This window comes from Lottia gigantea (assembly GCF_000327385.1).
Source record: "Lottia gigantea unplaced genomic scaffold LOTGIsca_6, whole genome shotgun sequence".
NCBI lineage: Eukaryota > Metazoa > Mollusca > Gastropoda > Lottiidae > Lottia > Lottia gigantea.
This window is the reverse complement of record NW_008710049.1, coordinates 2,070,971-2,094,741: the sequence shown is the minus strand read 5'-3', so window position 1 is coordinate 2,094,741 and position 23,771 is coordinate 2,070,971. Positions and strand designations below refer to the sequence as shown.

At 30.4% G+C, this 23,771-nt stretch overlaps 2 protein-coding genes across 2 annotated transcripts; both read left to right on the top strand.

The window, feature by feature from the left end:
- Positions 1-197: 197 nt before the first annotated feature.
- Positions 198-12,152, top strand: LOTGIDRAFT_210543 (hypothetical protein; the record flags this gene model as incomplete). The annotated part of the gene is made up of 11 exons (XM_009063862.1): positions 198-250; positions 5,626-5,744; positions 6,442-6,601; positions 6,931-7,005; positions 7,562-7,661; positions 8,308-8,516; positions 8,842-8,936; positions 9,223-9,347; positions 9,695-9,849; positions 11,175-11,264; positions 11,561-12,152. The coding sequence occupies 11 exons, from the start codon at positions 198-200 to the stop codon at positions 11,820-11,822; spliced, it is 1,443 nt and encodes a 480-aa protein (XP_009062110.1). The 3' UTR covers positions 11,823-12,152.
- A 1,785-nt stretch (positions 12,153-13,937) lies between these two features.
- LOTGIDRAFT_183579 (hypothetical protein) lies at positions 13,938-23,056 on the top strand. Its single transcript, XM_009063861.1, has 18 exons — positions 13,938-14,221; positions 14,800-14,858; positions 15,284-15,499; positions 15,852-15,933; positions 16,096-16,169; positions 16,483-16,933; positions 17,149-17,277; positions 17,680-17,726; positions 18,402-18,426; positions 18,772-18,841; positions 19,066-19,138; positions 19,576-19,724; positions 20,334-20,396; positions 20,697-20,749; positions 21,100-21,151; positions 21,468-21,540; positions 21,903-22,033; positions 22,430-23,056. The coding sequence occupies exons 1-18, from the start codon at positions 14,144-14,146 to the stop codon at positions 22,438-22,440; spliced, it is 1,836 nt and encodes a 611-aa protein (XP_009062109.1). The 5' UTR covers positions 13,938-14,143; the 3' UTR covers positions 22,441-23,056.
- The last annotated feature ends 715 nt before the right edge of the window (positions 23,057-23,771 follow it).

Here is a 23,771-nt window from a genome sequence, read left to right as displayed (position 1 = left end):
ACCATAATTACATATTTTTGTGACTTGGTGTTTTGGAAGGTTGCCGAGTTTTGTCTTTGTTGACATTGGAATTGCCAGCTAATTATCTCTATCCTCAGTCAACTTTCGATTTATATGGTACTGCTCAGTTATTGCATGCAGTCATTTACTGCATAATTACTGTTGCATTCACTGCCAAACTCCTATTATATTGAGTGATGGAGGGATTAACCAAGAATGAAACCATAGACTTGAGACGGATGCATATTGGGTAAGTTTATACTGAAATAAAAACAAGTTAACAAGTGAACCATTTGATTGGCATTAAGTATCAATGGTTTTATTGTATCTTAGATATATAGGCATAGGTTATATAATGCACATAGGTTATATTATATTGGCACGCTCATTTACACTGATATCCCCAAATAAGCTTTTGGATTAGAGAAGAATGCTCTTAACAGATTGTTCAGGTCATTTTCTATTTCCACTGTGCAATCATATGATCAAAAGTCCATTACCAGGGAGTCTATAATGCATCAAGACACTCTCACTCTCAGAACATGTAAGGCATTATTGTCACCTTGGTAGATTGATTTCTAGAAAAATTCAGAATCATGTTTTATTATCTAGTCTGATAAAATTGCTCTATTCTACCTTCTGTGAGATAAAGGCTGGAGTAAAGTTATATGTTTTATTTTTCACACCCGAAGATGCGTTTTTTCTTACTTAATATTATTTTACTTTTATGATGACTTTAAATTAATGTTACCATAGCTCACCTTTGTTAGTATTACATGAATCTTAAACTTTTTGCTGCACTGTTGGAGAGACCATTTTCATTAAAGAAAAAGTTGATGGAACTGCAGACGTGACATAAACGGTGTAGGGGGATTATAATGGTATGACTGAACTAAGAAAATATCCATCTTTTTTCCATCTTAAATAAATATGTTTAAATATACCCATAAGACAGGGCTTAGTTTTTCTGTCTCTACACCAGTCTACTATTTTCACAATAGAGGGAAATGTTTCTGTCTAGCAAGCATCTAGCTTACTGGTTCAAGGTGGAAGTTGAGTTTGTTTCTTTTTGCGAAGTGTTACTATTTCAAAAATTGTATTCATGCAAAATAATGAATTGACATAAAAAAAATGAAAGCTACTTTAGTACTTTATAGTACAGTACATATTGTCAAGATCTTTCAAGAAAAAGTTTTTAAGTCAGTCTGTTAGGGATTTTTTTAGCAAATCACGTCTTAGCCCTGTACGCTAAATTAAGATTCATATATTGCTGAATGAATGGTAAAGGTGTAGATGTCTAACATACAGGTATCCTAAAAAATTTTTTTGTTTAGAAAGAAAAAACTTATCAACTTGTTTTGTTAAACTCCAGAATAATAGCCATTGATATTTCTATACAGAGGTTATTTATTCTGAAACATGACAATTTTATTATTATTATCATTATATAGGAAAATATAGTATTTTGGTAGGTCTTATTACTTTTAGTATATAAGCTTACATAAATCTACCACAATGTAATGTTCAAACCAATGAATAGGCCTACATGTATTTTGAGAACTCAACTGTCACTGACCTGACATTTCTCATTTAAAACTGTCAAAATATTTACATTATTGTCCTTTAAAGGGCGAGTTTGTGTGAATACTGTTTCCCAATTGCTGTCTCCAAATCTTTTAATAAAAAAAAGGTTCTTTATGAAATTCATAAAGCAGTTACCGTATTTGATTATATCAAATGTCAGATTCAAATTATATAAAATGTATCAGATTCAAATTATATCAATTATATCAGATAATAATAATATTTTTTTCACTGTTGAATAGTGCTCAATACATCAAATGTAGATCAATACAAAAATACATTAACAGATTCAGTTTATATCAAAAATATTATATTCAGATTATATAGATATATCAAATTCAGATGGTATAATAATATCAGTTTCAGGTTGTATCAAATATATCAGATTCAGATTATATTAAATGTATCGGATTCAGATTATATAAATATTAACAGATTCAGATTATATCAAATATATCAGATTGTATATCAGATTATTCCCCTAAAATGGGATTCAGATTATTTCAAATATGAAATTATTCCAAATAAACAGAAGATGTAGGATATAAATCAGATTCAGATTATATAAAATATAACAGATTAAAAAATATATATCAGTTTAGCCCTATATCAAATAAATCAGATTATACAGCAAATATGAGATTAAATCAAATATAAGCTAAATCAAGTTTTGTGTTTCTATTAGAAATCAGATATACAGAGAAGTAAAATAAAACATGTGAAAGATAAAGTTACTATAATTAAATTGTAAGGAAATTATCTGGTCACACTGACATCTTGAAATAATTGAAATCTTAAAATAGACAATAGTTATCTTAGATCTTTTCTCTTCCAATTATTTTGATATCATTTTAAATCTTCCTTTTAATAATCTGTAATAAAACTTATGATCTGTAACAATCTTACTTTTTATACGTGTGATCTCTTTAAGCAGTGGTTCCCAACCTCTTTCATTTATTCTCAAATCAAATCATTAAAACCCCTCTCACACAAAAAACATTGGGCTTTCAAAACATTGTAAATTTTGTTATTTCTCATTTAAGCTAAACAGAATACTGCCAAATTTCCCAACTGTGCTAGGTTCCGTTGTCATGTCTGTTATACTTCCATCAATTGAAAAACATCGCATTTCCTGAAACCATATTGATCCTCAAAGATAAATTCTTCTCCTACAACAGTTGGACACACCCCAGACACCTCAGTACCCAGGGGGTGAAAAGGAGACATATTGTCTGCACCCATGTCTGTCCATCTGTTCGTTCACATTTCCATGTTAACACTCTAGAATCTACAGTTATTATCCAATTTTGATCAAACTTGACGTATGTATACTTAAACATTATTTTTCAAGTTCAAAATTGAGCTGTCTCTCAATATCAAGCCAAGAGTTAGTTACCCCTGAAATATCTGACTCATATTGAAAACACTACAGTTCCTGCTCTAGCATTTTGCAAGTGATTTTCATGTAGGTATTTATCAAAAAATGTTATTTGAACTTATCCACTATCTTAAAATTTGTTATTCCTTAGTGTTAGTAATGCTCTATTTTGTTTTGGTTTTTGTGACATTTGATTTTATTGAAAAAAGGGTTTTCACCCCCCTGGCTTGTTTCATATTTATTACTATGAAAAATGTGCTGCAATATAAATATATATATCATTGAATTCCTAAATCAATAAATCATTTAGAAAGGTAGTTTTTTTTTTGGAAGTAAAAAGTGAAAGACAAATAAATGAACATGCTTTAGCAGAAAACAAAATAAGATAAAATTATAATATAAGAGATGGAATTTTATTGATTATTAAGGAATAAAGATGAGAATATTTAATCTTCTTAAAGAGAGATATTAATATTTTATTGGTAGATGGAATGTATATGTATAATGATTTTAATCTCTGTGTGATATCAATAGAATCACGTCTTGTTGACTCCAGTGTTTGACCATGTATTATCTGGATAAATATGAAAAGACAGTAGAAACGTTGACAATTATTATATTCTTGTTAATTATATCTGTACCTGTATAATTCTTGCTATGTTGTTAACTTGTGGTTGTTGATGTGTAAGTTAGCTAGCTGTGGTGTCAGAGTGTGTTTTGTGAAAATCTTCATTTGATTGAGTTATTCTGCTACATATTGAACAGTGCTGCAAATTACAGTTTTTGTGTTTGATTCCTTTTTTGTTCCTTATGACGTAGATAGAATTGTTTTTACATAAGACATCTGCAACTTTCTCGACATGTATTTTCAAGACAAGTAAGGAATTTGCTTTTTCAAACTGTGAATTATCACGTCTTTTGTTTGTGTTGAATGTATAATTTCAGTATTATAACTTGATATAGATGTATATTTTATGTGACAGATTAGGAAATTATTCTGATAGTTTTTGTCTGCAGAATATTTTATTTTGTCTTATTATATTTTACAAGATTGAGTTCATTGATTTTAAATATACACTTGTCTTTTTAAAGTCTGTCTAAAATGTAATTAAATATCAGTATCAGAATAGTCTACCTTTAGGCGTAGAGATCATTAAATAATGAACACAATAATATTATATGCTACTCCTGGTTTTTATTGTGCACAAAATGTGGGTATTTTCCACACTGCCAAATATTGAATTACCTTTACGCTGACTGTTAAAATAAGTGTTTGGATTACCTGATGGGAGATCAGTTTTGTTTAAAAAAAATCTGATGGAGCCAGTGACATAAATGGTGTAGGGAGAAAATGATGGTTTGACTGAATTACAAAAATGTGCGTCTTTCTAAATGTATCTTGGTTTTGCAGATCTGAGGTATCTGAATAGGTTTAAAACCCCCGCACCTGTAGATGCAAAAAGTCCTCATTTAACAGGCCTATTTTTTCTGTCTCTACACTACCTGACATCTGTCCAAATAGGTATAAGAGGCTGGAATAGAGACAGATATTTTGGTCTCACTGATGACCTGAGCTAGATGAGACACTATAACTATAACATTTGTGGACACAAACCTTTGGTTGGAAATTAGTTTAAAGAAATAATAATAGAAAGTGGTAGAAGCAATAAAAACTTTGATTCCAAATGTATCTTGTAAACTTTAGTAATCTGATTTTATTATCAAGATTTAGATGTTGAGTTTCATTGACAGTAGCTTTATCATGATTTGAAACTTTTAACCATTAAAAAATGGTGAGTTAACAGTGAGTTGACAAAATTGTATATCCTTGACATGTAACAGATATATTGTTTTCAACATATTGTTTGATTGAATATTTGAATGACCTAAAACATTTGTGCATATATTTGCAGTTTGATAACATTAAAACAAAAAATACGAAATATGTTACATGTAATGCGTGAGAGGAAAATTTTATTACCACTACAACAACATGTTTAATACAAACAAATTTGTATCTCATTAGGAAGTTGACTGTTTTCTGATTTCTGATAGTTAAGGGTTGTTGTTTGGGTGTATTGAGACAAGGCTCAATAAAAGCACTGGGCTAGGTCACAGAGCAATAGATACGCTTATTAATTATGTGAAAATTGGTTATTCCTTGGTATGATTTTAGTTGAAAAGACACACACACAAACATACACTGCATGTTATATAATATACTGTATATAGCCATGGCACCAGTCCTGAATTAAGTATTCCCTGAAATCTAACTTAGAAATCGATCAATCTATTGATATAACATGATACATTTATATAAAGAAATATCCGTTCCTAGGATAAATGAGCATTGTTCAATGGTTCAAGTCTACTGTGAAAGAAAATTACTAGTTTTAGACTATTACAGGCTTAGCCGAAAAAAAAAAACAAACATTAGGTCAATGCTTATAAAAGAAATAATATTCTTAGTAAAGTGATTAGATCCCCTTTCATCAAGTCATTGAAGAAATTACATCAGATATTTTCAAGAATCATTTGTTTCAAAATCTCACCAGAAGTAATTATATCATGTATACTTTTCAGTAAAAAGTGTTCCTACAGGAGAGCAGGCTATCTCCTTTAACACCGTATGTTTTGACTTTTTTTTGACATTTATATTTCAGGAAATCATGTGCATTATTTTTTGCCCATGACCCTATAAAAATAGTACGAGCTAAAGGCCAATATATGTATGATGAAGAAGATAATGAATATTTAGATTGTATAAATAATGTTTGTCACGGTTAGTAAACATTTTCAAAATATATTTTAAACTCATTGCATTATATTACACAGTAGTAATTGGTATGTTTTTTCTGTAATGTGACAGTCAAAAGCTACAGACCTGTATGTTCAAGTGTTCAGAGCATCAGTTCTCAACAACTTCATTTCTCACAGGTATTACAGTTGGTTACAATATATCTGGCCAGTAGATATTGATATTGATAATGAAGTCCCCAATTCACCAAGGATTGTTTTTGCCAATCAGCTTGATCTGGACCAGATTGTCCCTGATGAACCAATTTTTTTGATCAACCCAAATGGCCTCCAATTGTCCCTATGTTTGATCTGATTAAGTCACTACCAATGGACGATGGCACAGACAAGGTGCAATATTGTGGATCTTCCTCTTGCGATGTGCATGTCTCAAGTGCTTGCAACTACTGCACAGGCCTGGTATAGACCAACTTCTTGATAAAATGATTTTCCTATGTTCTTCTGCCTACCAAATTTGCCTAGACATTTTTGATCCACTAATGCTTTTCAACTTGTTTTAAAACTACAGGTGATTACTATTATAAGTAGTGCTTGATTGTGCTCGCAGGGTCCTGATTATATTCACAAAAATACCCCAGATCAACAAGAGGATTGGGCACTATCTGTACCAAAAGATTCCTTGGTAAAATCGGCCTATATGATTTGGTTAATATATATTTCAGTTGGACATTGTCATCCCCATGTTGTTGAAGCTGGATCAAAACAGATGCAGATTTTAAATACTAACTCAAGATTTCTTCATGATAATATTGTTAAACTCGCCAAACGATTAACTGAAACTCTGCCTTCTGAATTATCAGTAGTATATTTCACTAACTCAGGGTAAGATATCTAGTTCATTACTATATAAGCTTATTGTTATTAAATAATTGAGACCAGCGCTTGATATGGCTTTACTGTGGAATCTCAAGTGAAAAAGGGACTCTTTTTCTCTAAAAAACCAGTTCCCAACCAATGTATTGATTACACTCCTGACAGAGACCACATTGAAGCTTGGTTCTTTCCAATTAACAAATAAGCAATTTGCTTACTTACATTTGTACATGAACGTATAGGTGATTTAAAGTGCATAATAGGCAGTAAATTTATTTTCTAAGATTATTACTATGTTCATGTCAATGAAGGTTATAATATGAAACATTTCTCTACAGATCTGAAGCTAATGACCTTGCCTTAAGACTTGCTAAACATCATACGAAACAATCTGATATGATAGTTTTAGAAGGGTAAGTAATTATCATATTGAGTATATATATCAAGAAGGACAATGATATCTTATGATCTCTTTTGTTATTCAATATTCAGTTTAATCTTTGAAATCTTCATTAACTTTATAATGTGACAATTTTTTTTAGAAAGACTATCTTTGAAATCTGAAAGTATTTTGTCAAGAGTTAACTCTTTGTTGACAATATAGTATGTGAAAGAGTACATAAGGTTTTCAGCCAAACCTCACCACAGATACTATAAAATTTCAGCTCATCTTCTTAATATCAGACATTTTGAAACCAAAAAATTGTAATGGGTTACCAGATTTTGATTACAAACTCAAAAAGACACCACTAAGTTATGAATTTTATTGTGAATGTCAGTGACATTATGTCACTGCCATGGTTCCACAAAATATAGAAAGGTATCATCCTAGTGCACAATCAAGGTGTGTACTTGAAGTCTACAGAAATTTATACAAAAAATGAAATGAAATTTATTTTTTCAATTGTACATACTTTTATAATGGTTACCTTAAATATAACTGACAATAATATATATTTGCAATTTCAGAGCATACCATGGTCATGTGATATCTTTAATAGATTTAAGTACATATAAACTTGATGATATGAAAGATGGTGTTCATAATAAACCTAAATCTGTTCATATGGTAGGTATATCTATGCTAATCTGTGCCATCATAAAGTTTAATGTTATAAGATTGTAATTATGTGATGATCTCATTGAGCATTGGTTTAATTATTGAGGAAAATTACAGTACTGGTATTTAATTTCGACATCATATTTTTTGACAAGGAATTTTAAAATGGTTGCTATTTCAAAATGGTTCAACCTATAAAGCTGTAATTTGCTGAATATCTAATATATAAGGTCAAATTATCATGATCTGAAAAATATCTGAAAGTGTTGTCATTTTTCTGGGTCACCCAATATAGTCCTGATGGTACCTGTTGATATACAATTGTCTTATTATATTATATTTGTTATATCAGAGTCTATATTTTTGATCTGATGTGGTTTGTAAGAATTGCGTAGATCTTGGACGAGTTTGATGTTCTATTAGTTTTGTAGTTGCTATCCTCTGCTGAGTAATAATGATTCAAATTGTTACATTATAGTTCTTCAGGTAATCCAAAAGTATCCAGACCACTATTTGTACCTTCATGATAAAGGATGTTTATTTATAGCATATTGAGCCATATGACAGATAGGTTAATCAGGTAATTTGTTCAGTTAACAAAGTTAATTTGTTAGTAATTACATATTTATCATTGAAATATTTATCAATTGTATAGGTTGCCTGTCCTGATATCTACCGTGGTAAATATAGAGATGATGAACATCCAAAAGAAGATCTAGCTAAGTTATATGCTGATGATGTTAAGGAACTGATAGATGTGATACACAATCATGGTGATACAGTTAGTGGTTTTATAGCTGAATCCATGCAGAGTTGTGGTGGACAAATCATATATCCTGATGGATATTTACAAAAAGTTTTCAAGTATGTTTATTTTCTTATTTCCAAACGAATAGTTAATTGTCCAGTTAATTGTAATTGCTTATTATTTATATAACTCAATTACACCTTTTATTTCTATTTGCATATGTGCAGCTTTTGGGACACATTTGCATGATGACTGATTGACAAGTCCAAAAAATTGTTATGAAATTTGTCCACATGTATATTGGTCAAAAAAATGGTGCATCTATTCCTTTAACAAAGCATCAAATTGTAATAACTTATGATTAATATTTTTTAAATGAAATTTAAAAAGTAAGTGAAAATTGTGGGATTAAAATAAAGTGATAAATACTATATTCTTAAGACATGTTCATGATGCTGGTGGAGTTACTATTATGGATGAGGTTCAAGTTGGTTTTGGAAGAGTTGGAAATCATATGTGGTCTTTTCAAGATCAAGGTATTAGAACAGAATTATTTTTAACATTTTGTACAAATCAGAATTTGGCATTGCTGTATTACAATTTAAACAAGTTAGAAAGGGTGGGTTGAATTTGTAGAGTAGGTTGCTAGGTGCCTTCAGTGTGGACTCTCTCTAACTTCCATGAATTGGCTCTGGACTGATAAGCAGTGATGAATCAGGAAAATTGCCATGTGATTATGAATATCATCAAATTGACAATGATCTTAGTTGATTTTGAGATTGTTTCTAGTAGTTTAATCTTATTTTTTTCTGTTAATGATAGGTGTGATACCAGATATTGTGACCATGGGTAAACCAATGGGTAATGGTCATCCTATTGCTGCTGTGGTCACAACTAAAGAGATCTCTGCTAGTTTTGCTTCTTGTGGTGCTGAATATTTCAATACTGTAAGTTATTGCATATTTCCCTTTTTTATGAGAATAAGCTTTGCTTTGAGAAATCTTTTTATACATCCTCATAAAATGTGGAATGTACATTGGCGTCACCCTTGTCCAATTTTGTAATTAAAGAGTTTCTATCAATCTTTCCAACCTTGGATATCATTTCATTGATGTAGATCACTGGAGCTGATATCTCAGTAACATCTGAAGTTTGAATTAAAAGGAAACACGGTTTGTGTGCTTTAGACTGTTAAAGGTCGGAAAGCATTTGGAAACTAATAAAGAGTTAATTGGCAAAACTAATTCAATTCTAAGTAGGTAAGAAAGATGTAAACAATATTGTACTATTTCAGTATGGTGGAAACCCAGTGTCTTGTGCTATAGGTCTAGCAGTATTAGATGTTATTGAGCTTGAAAAACTAAAAGAAAATGCTTTAAAAGTAGGAAACTATGTGTTGGTAAAATTTCGACAATTGATGGATAAACATCAGATAATAGGTGATGTCAGGTGCGTGTCATGCAGTAAATATTTTACTTTTCTTTGCAAATTATATACCTAAAGCTAAAGGCTACCATTTCAGCTGACCATAGGCAGTACTAGTCAGATGAAGATGCACTTGGAGAATCTGACTATTTATGAATAAGTTATAACCAAATAGAGTTTATAAAAAAAAGATTACTCCACATATATAACCTTCATATAAAAAAAAATGTTAAAACAATTCATGAATTATTCTAGATAATAATGTATACAGTGGTGTAAAAACTATTTTCGTGGATATAAGGATTCAACACCGAATTTCGTCAAAGTTAAAAAAACGAATTTTTTTTTTATGTCTTAGATGTTTCCTCAGATATTCTACAAAATAATTAAAATTGGTTTATTTCAATTTTCTTTATGAATCCTTCACTTTGACCCATATTTCATGAGCAACCAACTCAGCAACGGCAGCAGAATGTGTCACCTATTTTCGTGTACAGTGTTTGATCTATAAATAAGTCTAGAAAGACACGTTGTATAGATACCGGGTGGTATAATTAACTTCTCTTAGTATTTATCTTTAATATCAACTATATTAATCAATTATCAATTATCAATTATAACTAGTGACAATTCCTTCAAAGAACCACAATTTAAAAAAAAATAGCGACTGACAAACTAAGATACGTAGCGTGATTTATTGCTAAAAGTCAGTGAAACAACATAAGAATATGGTCCACTTTGTGTTCCATAAAAATTTTCTGCCGACATGGAATCCGCTAGTTGATCGCGTGACTTCATTCGTTGGAATACATTCTAGCAGACGACACTTGGAATTCCGATTGCAGCTTCGGATTAAAAGGAAATTCGGCCGATAAAAAATGGTGACGTTTGGTAATAAGTGAAATCCGCCATTTTGTATTTGTCAAAGTATACATTAATACATTTTACCTTGCTTGAAACTACTGAATTCATTCTGCTAGCTGATATTGTACAGAAAACCCATGTTTATCAAAACAAGCAAATGCAGAGGTCACGAGAATTTGCACATGTAGATTATTAATCATTTCCGGAAATCCATGAAAAATAGGTTACCACGAAATTATGTTACTTGACTGTAGTATTATTCTGAATAATGATGAAGTTTTTTCTACATCTAATTAATTTGTGATTGTAATTTATCTAATCTAGATTTCAACTAAAAACATTCTTTATTGATGTGACCTTTCTTTATAATTTTCCTACCAGAAGTTCTCAGAAGATATTTGCAATGAAATTATAATTTTTAGTAATAATTAGTATTTATACCTATGTGGATAGGAATTTTATCTGATATATATATATTATTATAGAGGTAAAGGATTATTTGTGGGACTGGATCTAGTAAAAGATAGAAAAACACGAGAACCAGCATCTGAAGAAGCCAAGTATGTTATAGCAAGGTAAAGAAATTAATTGTTATGATTTTTGTTCTTTTCAATTGCAAAGTGTAGGCAGACAAAGATAAGCATAACTTGAATCGTAAATGAAAGAAAACTGCTTTAGCTATGTTAAGATATATCCTTAGATATCATGGAAAGCTTGTTTGACAGTACTTTACAATAGTTCAAAGAAAAAGTTATCTCTCTGCTGCCTGAGTGAGATTGGGTTTGTCTAAGATTAATGCGAAACTAGCTATATGAGGCTATGAAAATTGTGGAAAGCAGCACATCAAATGGAAAGTTTGATGGTATTTCAGATTAAAAGAAGAACATATATTATACAGTAGAGATGGTCCACACAGAAATGTTTTAAAAATGAAACCACCAATGTGCTTCACAGAACAGAATGTAGATCATTTATGTGAGAAATTAGATATGATATTTAAAGAAATTAAAAGTGGACAGGTTAAACTAGATGCCAACAACAGTAGTAGTGCTATTGAAGAACCTCCATTGAAAAAACTGTGTACTGGAATAGGTATTGATACTTCTGTTTTAAATGGTACCAAACAGTCTTAAAGAATACCAAAATTTATTTTATATTTGTTTCCACAGAAGCATTAAATTATGCTAAAACACAATTTAATGTCACAAAATGAATAACTTGTGTGATTAGAGTAGTAACCATGGTGATCTATTTGCTGCTATAAAAGTAGCTGTTTTTATTGTCAGGAATGAAAGTCATAAGCTGTTTGTTTTGTTACAGTAATTATAATTGGATATGGGATATATCAAGACCTATAATTAATTATTATCGTTATGGATTGATTTTACTGATCAATTGAGTTTTAATTATTTACAAGTTTGCATTAATGAATTATTATATTTGACATAAATTTTTGAAGTTTGAATTGAAATTTTATTTCATAAGCGAGGTATTTAATCTATTTATACATGTACCAAATGTTCTTGTACATGATGATTTATATTCAGTTCAGAAATATCAGTGGCACGTTTTTGCAGCGTTCTTTATTAAGTGTATCAGATTGCCAAACCTTGGAGTTTGTTTTAAACATGTCCAAAAAAAACACTGTGGCTCAATGGCGTGTCTGGTGTGTCTTACATAACGCTTATAGCAACTTTAACAGGCTCTGAACTAATTTTCAGTTGCTTTAGCAGTGCAGTAGGAATGCCTTTCAGGTGTGGTGGGTCATTAAGTGACTTATACTGGGTGTATTTCACAATAAGAGATTGTAATATTTGATGTTCAAAAGCTGAATTCATTGTACTCTTTATATAGACCCACCTCAATATACTGTTATAAGAAAGATAATTCATTTTAAAGATTTTAAAGTTCAAATTTTATGATCCCTATATTTTGATGAAACAATAATTGTAAATAATTTGGATGTCAATTCCCTTTAAATTATCTTATAATATTTATTAGATATACTATAATATATAAAATAGTTTTTATATATTCCATATGCTTTAAGACACTAATGTCATAGCATCACAGTTAACCAATTGTTGTAAGATTATTGTGAATGTATTTTGGACTACAGCATGATTTTGTTTTGTCAGTATTAAGATCTGTTGTTAAATGGGACATAGTCATCTAACTATTCACTGATCTAGTTCAATTTTAGCTGTTATTAGTCATTTCAGGTTTAAAATCTCTTTGTCAACCAAATATCCCTTTAATCTCATCATATTGTCATTAAGTGGACCTTTCTCATTATTGTTATATTATGTAATAGTCATTTTTTTCTCTGTTTTAAAACTTTAGTTTATTGATAATGAATTTTAAAGCTTGCTTTACAAAATTTGTTATAATTTTGAATTGTTTTTTTTCTTTGAGAAATTTTTTTGTAAGTCAAGTCAAATGCATCCATTGTTTTAGATGTGCTGCTTTGAGGTTGTTTAATGTTTCATATGTTTTATCAAATGCTTTAAGTTTTTCATATTTTGCTTTAAATTTTTAATTGTGATGCTTTTAGGTTTTATGCTAAATATTATTTATGTTATTATATGCTTGATTTTAGTAATTGTCTGCATTGAGATTGTAACACTATATTTTAAATTTGCCATGCTTTAACTTTATGTTATACATGTATATTTGTTTTAAATACCAGTTAGATCTTATCACAATATTTTTGTTTTCTTCTTTACATTTTTACTGTTAATATATGAGATATGTCTGTAGACTCTCTGTGTCAAACCTGTTCAGTTTTCAAAACTGGAAACTGTTGACATTGTGGTTTGGAAGGATTTCTGTTTTCTAATTCTGAATGGTGTTGTCCCTATGCCAGGCATATCTTGGATATTTCAGAATTAAGCCCCACATCTCTCAGAGTGATGCACCCAAATTTCAAAGTGCAATGACCAAAACAGCCTCAGCGATACCTCTGTATTGAGTGTTGCTCAAATGTCAGGTCTATGCTCGTATATGTGAAAATGATACCCCTTTCGGTTACAGTGGTGCAAATACATATTTAATTTCTGCCAGTGATGCCAATATCTGTCAAAGTGATACCCATCAAACTTTGGTGCAAATTCAAAGTTGTTGGCTGAAGACACTAGAGAATATTCTATTTCAAGAAATACCAAAAGTATACGGTTCTTGAGGTTAAAGTTTACTCGTTCGGGACTCTGAAAGACCATCAGGGTAACTATTTTGATAAATCGGGTAATATTTGTAAAAAGTGTTGCCTAATTAAACGACCGACCCACAAATGGTTGCAATTGCAACGTCAAGAATATGTTTGTAAATAAATTACATTGGGGAATAGTCTTTTTGGTGTTGCTGAGCTTCACAATATCAGATAATATTGATTTCGAGGATTTAAAACTGTGTCAAGGGGAATAACTCTCTTGAAAGAGTTAAGTCCCTTTTCAAAATGGCCACCTTACAAGTTTTGTGTCCGAATGGGAGAAGACAAAATGTGAAAATTACACCAAATTCAAAGCTTTTACAAGTAAGTAATGAGTATTTTAAGTAATGGCCACAATCGGCCTATATCAATGTATTCCTTGATTGAATATACAAGAGATGACACATTAAAGAGAGATATATCTTCGCTTAGTCTAAGACCTTCACTCAGCTATTATTTATTATTTGTTGATGATATTTCACTTTTGTCATGTTACTTTCACTGTCATGTTCGTGTTTGTTCTTTTAAAATTTGATGTTTTTTCATTTTGACGAAATTGGAGTTGAATCCTAATACATGTATTCACGAATATAGGTTACACATGGTCGGGAGTCGCACATGTCAATTATTTATCATTTTCGGAGCTAGGTTAGCACGAAATTAGGTTATTTGACTGTATATCATATCAGTATTGGCATGATGTTTGGCAAAAGAGAGGTCAGCTGTTTTACCAACAGTTCTACTTTTCCACTCATTATCTTTACAAATCCACAGCCTTGGTAAGTAGGCATATCAATTTAGTCCTACCCTAACTCAGTCTTTTAAGGGTTACAATCTCTCAGTTTTCGAAATTGAATCATATATGTATTCTGTTGTAATCTGAATTCAGTTCATTATTTCAGGTGCTTGAGGAAGTTTGTAAGAAACAAGGATATCTGCCCCCTGAAGACTATAACTTGATGTACGTATCAATCAGTATGGTAACTCTATAAACTTAGCTTAAAGGTTTTGTTAAATCTATTTCATTTTAACAGTCTCTTCAAAACTTTAGATAAAGGTTGATACATATCCTGAGATAACGGTACATGATCTTATATTCCATTATTCCATTATCTTATATTCCATGCCATCATATCAGTTAACATTGTTCACTTTGTCAATAGAAGATTGTATTTATGTGGAAATGATACTTAATGAAGCTCATTTTTTTAAGCCACTTCATATGATTATATCTTTATTATTTGAAGTGCAATACTGTAGAAATAGGCAACATTTATGTACATGTTGGAGATAATTCATAGAAAAAAGTCAATAAAATAAATCAATAGATTTGAACGCTATCTAGTAGTGACTGCCTGTAGTTTTATGAGATATATCATATTTCAGACAGGGCAGAAAGACCCTAGATCTAACACTAGCCTTTAGATACTGTGGTTTGGTGAATAACAGTAAGTTAGAATTAGTCAAGTCATCAAGTTCCAGGGCAGAAGAAGATGTGCTGATAGCTTTACAATTAGAAGATGGAAGTCGACAACAAGCTTCATTTAAACCTTCTATTACATTATGGGATATTTTATTACACTGGGAAAATCAACCTAATAGGTATTAATTATTAAATTAGACACAGAACTCACACTATATCATACATGGATGTTCTCTTAAAACAAGTCATTAAATATCCTCGAATAGGCCTGTTTTAAATTAATATTCAAATTTTGTTAATCTCTTATGTTCATGATTATTATATTTTGATGTTGATGCATGCCATATTTTGAACTGGAAATGTGATGCATTTCATATTTTTCAGGAACTGTTTCAGCCCTTTTTTAATTCGATTGTTTAAATTAAAACTCATTTCATTTGATAATGGATTTTCATTTCATTTGATAATGGATTTTCATTTCATTTGATAATGGATTTTCATTTCATTTGATAATGGATTTTTCATTTGCAGCCCATATAAAGATAAGCTGACCACTATAAATGACAGTGAAGCTAGTGTTAAACATCCTGTGTGCATTTACATGAGAGAAGAGGTATATAACTTTAGATTAATAAGATAGATTAAGAGGCAAATTTCTGATGTAGAACCCAGTAATTTAGGAAGTTGATTTATACTGCATGTAAAATAATATAAGTTATCATTGCAAAGTTTTCTTATAAAGCTCAATAAAAAAAAAATGATCTTTTAATTTTAGGTTATAGGTGAAACAGCACTAAGAAATACAACTTTAAAACAGTTAGGTCTTACTGGTGGAAAAGCTGTTATCAGGTATTTTTAATGCTATTTTTTTCAAATAGTGAAGGCATAATCTGGTCAATTTTATCAGGATTTACAGAAATGGTATAAGAAATTATGATATGCAAATAGAAAAAATAAACAAAGAATGGGAAAGATCTATTAAACCAACTTATTCTGGCACAGCATCTTTTATCAGCAATATGTCATAGGTTTTTTTCTCAAAGTTGGGAACAGAAAATGTTTCTAATGGTACCAGGGTGAGAGAATTTGGTATTACTTTGAAATTTTAAACTTGGAAGAGGTAGTATGTATGACTAACCTGTGTGGCAATTCTATATTTCAGAATGGTACATAGAGCAGTTGATGATCATACTTTAGCTAAAATCATTCAAGACGTGGAAAAATCTAATGCTAAAAAAGTAAAATTAGAGGATATAGCCAGTCAAAAATACCTTGAACAACAGAATCAACTAGTTACACAGTTAACTAGTAGTGGTGACAAGACAACCGATACTAGTAGTGAAACTAGAGTCACTCAAAACATGGACACTACATCTCATAGTGAAGCTAGGCCTAATATTGGTAGTGAAAATCTAGAACCAATGGAGGTTGATTCTATGACTAGTAACCGATCTGGGTCGAGTTTGTCCATGACTAATCAACCAGATAGTACTATTAGTACAACCAGCACTACCACTGATAATAGTATCAATAGACTAAGGGAAATGAATATACCTGGTGTAGACATTTTTACTCCTCAGGATTTTGCTGATTTATCTCCTCAAGAACAAGCTGTAAGTTTTTATAACATTATTCTTTAAAACATTTGCCAGTCATTCACTGATAAAACTCAGTTAGTGTATACTCTGTCCTTAGTGTCTTTGATCATCTGATGAATATTGGAGGGGCTAAACATTAAAAGTTTCTTGCTATTTCTATTAGAAAAAAGGTACGTACTGGTCGTTAGATTAAATTTTTTTTATTTTTTATTTTGGTTGGTATATTTCAGATAGCTACTAGATTAGCTCATAGATTTGTACCAGGTTTGATGAGAAGTAATCATCAGACAGCAGTATCTTCCTCTACCCAATCACGACACCAGCCTAGACAGATAGCTCCTAATTTGACTGAATTCAAGGTATTTTTTTCTTTCTTGAAATGAATGATTTCGATTTTGCATGGAATTTCACAAAAATCATCTTGACAAATTTAACTGACTTTCAGGTATTTTTTATTTGAACTTAAAGAAATATTGGATTTGCTACATGACAGTTCAGATCCATTACAAAAATCGTTTTGACAAATAACAGATTTAATTTTAATTTTGCTTTGGATTTCTAAGTAATTTTTGTGTTTATAGCAACCTTAATTGACCTTCATGAAGTATTTGTTCTCTTTTTTCTCTAACTGAAAATTAAAAATCTTCAATTTTTCATTCTCTGTTAATTCCCAGTTTATTTCCTTCTGCAATCATTTGATTCGTTCCATAGATGTTGGTCTCTTCTACATTTCCACTTCAATGTATGTTATCTATTTCTAGTTTCCTGAAGAAACCAAGGGTAAAGATGTCTATCACAATGAATTGAGGTAAGTACAGTTTTATTACCTTCAGTATAGATTTACAGATAGAATATTACTGTTGAATTAAATCACTATATTTGAAGCTGGAAAAACATAAATTGATTCTTGGATGATAGAAATTGAAATAGAGATTATGCCTCAATGTAAGAAATTCTGTTGTTCTTTGAGTAATTGGAAATAGGGACAGGTGCACCATTCTTTTTCACCAATTATAATTTAATCTCAGAAACTGGAAATCTTTAACTTAGCCAATCAGTAATAATCTTCACAGCTCACCTTTAAAATTTGAACCTTCAAATCCATGTGTTTCCAGAATTATCCGCGTTTCAATGTTAAAATGATTTTAAGATACTCTGTGATATATATGACAGACAAATATAGAAATAGTGAATGAAATTCCCAGTTTCAGATGTTTTTGAAGGAATTATGTGTTTTTCGTACATTTTTAGTACTTCTGAAACCAATTTACACATTTTCAATTAAACCTCTAAAATGGCGCATCTGTCCTTTTAAGTTATTTTAAAGTTCTGTGATATTTATTTTTGTATTGTTATAGCTGCATGACTTTAGATTACAACCATCCTTATTGGAATGTTTTAAATTATCCAGTAAGTTATAATTTAGTAGATATCTTTATATTTATCCTCTTTATTTCATTCTGTTTTTATTTCTATATTGTAGTGCTGTCAATAGAGAGGAATTTAAGGTACAATATTTATCTTTACTTTATTTTAACACATTGTTTCTATTCTGTGAAGTCTGAACTTTGAGGTACACAGATTTTATAACTTTGGTTGGAATTTTTTATATAGAAAACTATCTCGTCACATCGAATAACCAATCGAGGCTCCGTGTATAACAGACTGTCCATGTCAAAGCACATTTATGAGGAACTTGTAAAAAAGGAAGCCAATCCAGCTGCCTTGGTAGCTATTAACATGCCTCTCTCTGTCAGTATTTATTAGTTTACAATAAACACGTTGTACAATAAGGGATCCAAGTTGAATTTAAATATTTGCTTACAGTATTGTGCATTGTTTATTTATTATAGCCATGTGATAGAGAGAGTATCTTATATTCATTAGAAGAAACATTGATAACATCCAAGGCTGCAGCAGAAGGTATTAATATTATATGTTGACCAAGTGTAATAAGGGGGAAAAAAACAATTATTTTGAGAGGGATTCGATGTTAAAGGCAATGACCATAATATTAGATGGCATACATTCAACCTCCTAGCATCTTAATGCCTTGCCAACAAACCAATTTAAGGCTGATGTACAGAGAACTGATACAAAAACTTGTTTACAAACATATAATTTCAAACATTTTTTTGTTCTTTCAGAATTGTCTGATGATTTTTTTGAATTAAATGAGAATGATTTAAGAATAATGATGACAGATTTACAGAAAAAAGTGTAAGTCTCATCTTTTACTACAGGGTCTTCCCTACGTCTACAAGTCTACAAGCATAGAAAATGGTGCAAGCAGACTGACCATGTATCCAATGTTTGATCTAGTTTAGTTTGAGCTAAGATCTTTAGTCTATGGTTTCCAGTTTTATGGTTTTTCATGTTTAACTATAAAAGTTAATAGTGTATAACACAAACGATCATTTGGCTTGAATGGTTTATGTGATAATTTACGAATCTCATCAAGTTTGACAGTATTTCAAAAGGAATACTGTCTCTTTAACATGCATAATCTAAGGAAATTGTCTTCAAGGCAGACATTTGTGAGCTATTGAGCCAGCACAAAGTATATTGTCCATTAAGTGAAGGTGTACAGGGAGCGTCACAGGGCATTTAATAATGCAGTCCTGATATTTTTATTTTTGAAAATATTATATTTATAGTGAATCCATGGATAATGAAATGTTGATGACGAAAGCTTTAAGACAAGCTGCTTTAGAAGAAAAATATAATAAATATGAAAAAGTTATAATTAGAATACAGTTTCCAAATAAATTAGTTTTACAAGGTTTATTCCGACCCAGAGAAACAGGTGAGACTTACTGCATGTTATTTAATTGAATTACAGCGAGCAACCTTAAGACTGGCATAATCTTATGTATTATGGCCCTGTCACACCAGTAGGGTGTTCTTACTAGGCTGCTATCAAGATTGAAAATTGACTCAAAGCGTGTTAAGGTTGCCATTAGTGTGTCATAGGTGTGCAGGCTATTCCAGACAGCATTCAATCATCGCCATTGTCGCCACTACTCTCAAAGTCACAGCATTTATTTTGGACATGTTCAAATCAAATACCAAGGTTAGACTATCTGTTCCTAGACTTGTTGAGAACTCTATGGGATGGAGAATGTCATGAGACAAGCGTTGTAACATCTCCTTGAGTGGTATAAAAGAGCATTACAAGTGAAGCAAGACACTGCAAAAACATAAGAATGCAATGTCAATTTTCCTAACAAACATGTAGGTCTATAGAGACAGTACCTTTAAACTGTAATAGTAAACAATAAAGAATTTTCCAACAGATGTCCCTTTGATAATTGTAAGGTCTGACATGGGAAAAACCTACATTGTATGGAGCAATTGGTTTCCAATTCAGTTTTGATGAATATGAAAATTTATATTTTAATAAATTGTATTTTAGTGTTTGCAATAAATAAATATGTGAAAGAAAACTTAGAAGATAAAAATATGTCATTTTATCTGTGTAAGTCCTTAATTTTCTATTATTAGTGTCCTAAAGTCATTTATAATGTTTATAATTGTAATCATCTCTCTATGAAAAAAAAGTTTTGGTGAAAAAGGCCTCCAGAGTATTTATACTATCAAAGAAAATCATGTCACATGTGGCATCTTTTAAACAGATCTCATATAAATATTTTACTAAGAAATTTTTAATACATTTTGTCAGTACTTTGACCTGAACCTAACAATTCAGATGATTGACATTTGATGATAGAAAATAATGTAATAAATATTATTTGAATTTTTATTGTTTTCTTTACAGATACTACCCCTCCTAAAACTGTTTTAAAAGATCAAAGTCAAACTTTATTAGAGGTAACAATGTATTTTATATTAAGCTAACTGTCTGTTTTTTATACAATTTTTATCCATGCACACCATACATAAATATTATTGGCTATGGCAAGTATATATAGTACTATTTTGTTGGACCTGTTGGACATTTGTTGTATAATTTTTGCACACCAATAGGCCTATCAATCTCTTAGTGAATAATAATGTTCTTGATTCATTCTTCAACCCATGCTCCACTTCTATAACAGGTGTAAAGCAAGGTAATGTTTTGAAGTTTACAAACTCAGCTTCCCTTTAGGTGATATTTGGTATAATTATTTAATATTACTTGTGTTGCTTAGGCTGACAAAATACATAACATTCTATTTCAGGCTAATTTAGTACCAGCATCTTTAATACATTTTGGTTCTGATATGGAGCATGGTAAGTCTATTATTATCAAAACTCTTTGGATTTATTTATTACAGCTAAAAAATTCTTTTTTCAAACACAAATTTGATTTTTGTGATTGATTATCACAGCTCAAATTTTACTGTAGTGATCATTTATTATTGAGCACAAAATGAGTGTGCAATATTTTTATTCACATTTTTTGTAGCCAGTCTATTATTTTTGTGATCTATTTTACCATTAAGGAATGTAGGATCAGGCTGTCCTCATATTAAACATCTGTAATAGTTTACATCAGTTAATAAACAAGACTTACACTTAAAATGATAATTTCTTATTATAATTGTAGATAGCTATGTTACTTTACCATTAATAAGTTCTATATCACCAAGGTTAAAAGCTGAAGAATTGGTAGCTAAATGGTAATGTAGTGTTTTATATTCTTGATTAAAGACTTGTAGAATGTATTAAGGAATTTCAATACACAGCCTTGTATTTTCCTTGCCTTATTGTTATATTTACACTTTATTTTTTTAGTTACATTTGACATTGAATCAGCTGAAAACTTATTATTTGTTGATTTTGGCTGGAATGTTTTAATCTAGCTGGTATTTAGTAAAGATTTTTTTTAGCTCATTCTTGTATATGAGTAGATTAAATATTTCTATAATTTTGACCCAGGTGCAAATTATATTTTGTTCACTTTATTTTGACACTTTCTTTATAATTATAGTTTCTGCTGCTGTAAAACTTAAATATAAATGTTTATTTTGTATAATTTTAGTTTAAAATCTGATGAAATTTCCTCTGCATGCAGTGATAATAAAAAATCTCAAACATCTAGAATTTCAAATATAGCTGGATCTTCTTCTAGCAGCTCAAGTGAACCAAAGGTTCCAAAATGGTTGAAATTAGGTTTGTTTCTTTAAAAAATATTGGTATTTAATTAACCTTGAGAAAATATTTTACGGTTTAATTTCATTTGGTGCTCTGATGTTGTGTACTTATTAAGTTAAGATAAAATAAAAGTGTTGTCAACTATAAGCACCACTCATGAATCCTCACTTATAATGAGACTTTTAAACATTGTTTCATATTTTGTGCAAAAGTATGAAAACGAAAAACATCTTTCTACAAATCTGGTCCAATCATTTTAGAAAACTTTTAAAATATTCAAGATGAGTTTGTTGATTTGTTGATGTTGCACACTTCTTGTCTTCATCCGACCCATCTCATATCAACTTAGAAAATGTTTGAACATTAATGTAACAGTAGTGGTGAGGTGATAAATTGCCATCCTATTTTTTGCAGGGAAGAAATAAAGTTACTAGTCTTTGAACAGAAGGTTTTGATGGGCTTTCATATTCATAGTTCTTCTTCAGTATGTGCTACATAATCAATTTGTGAATATAGGAAATACTTATGGATCAAGACAGCTTTGTTTTCTATTGGAGCTTAAACAGTAGCTTATTGTCTGTGTCAGCTGTATCATTGTCTGTATTGGTTGTTCTGATCTGATTATCTAAAGTACTGTTGCAGTCACTGGTGGATTGTTTGAGCATTATCAAGTGATGAAGGAGAAATAAGATAATAATACAGCCAGGTGTATTTTGTATGTTTAACTGAAACTGTGCTTGGTATAACCTACCAATATGTCCTGACCTGTAGTAATTATGTGTATGTTATAGTGTAGACTACTGACTTTATTTGTTTCCATCTTCCACATTATAAAGTGTGGGTCTGACAGAGATGTGAGATAAGGGGTCAGTTAATATTCACTAAATACTGTTAAATTAAAATAACCAATACGCCTAAACTTTGCGATTTTTTATTAATATTATTTAATAGAGAAAATGTGAATAAGATTATGTATTTATAACTATAGGGAAGGTTGCCTTGTTATATGATTTATATTGTTAAATTAAACATAGAAAAGACAACACGTCTTTGGTTCTGTACGTATGTATGTGGAATTTTTGCTGTGGAGAGGATAAACAGTTTACATAACAGAATAGCATCTCAAAAATTTGATATTGGCACTAAATTAATGAAAAGTTCCTTAGGGGCACTCAATTGGTGAGTTTGGGATTTCCTGAAATTAACCAATGGTTCATTAAACAAGAGACCAGAACATTTTCCACCTGTGCCAAAAAACAGAACTTACCAATCAGCGCCTTAATTGAAAGACAATAGGTATAGGGGTATAATGAAAGGGAGAGTTTATTTCACAAGAGTTCATTTTTATTTTTTTTGGTCTTTAAAGCAGGTCTTTCGAAAATGGGACAAGAACAGAAGTGAAGTGTAAGTGAAATATCTTTAATCCAACATGAAATAATTTCATAATATATTTAATTGTAACCAATTTCAGAAAAATATGGATTTTAAAAACAATTTGTGACACCACATAAATTTTTGTATCTAAACTATTGCATAAATCATATTAAATTATAAATAAATTAAAATAAATAAACAAAAAACATAAATATTTCTTAGAAATAACGACTAGAACTATAAACAATCTCTGCAATTAAATTGAACAGTGGAAAAACCTCTGTCAATGTTATTAACGATTTCTAAATTTTTTTAGAATCTCTGCAATTAAATTAGATTTAACAGTGAAAAAACCTATATAAATTTTATTTTCTTTTGCACA

What these genes read in the sequence shown, in the direction of transcription:
- LOTGIDRAFT_183579 (XM_009063861.1), top strand. Translation starts at nt 14,144, where the DNA reads ATGGCCACCTTACAAGTTTTGTGTCCGAATGGGAGAAGACAAAATGTG. An exon ending in ACAGATTTACAGAAAAAAGT is followed by an intron (nt 19,139 to 19,575) that starts GTAAGTCTCATC and finishes TTATATTTATAG; the next exon opens with TGAATCCATGGATAATGAAA. An exon ending in GAAGAATTGGTAGCTAAATG is followed by an intron (nt 21,541 to 21,902) that starts GTAATGTAGTGT and finishes GTATAATTTTAG; the next exon opens with TTTAAAATCTGATGAAATTT.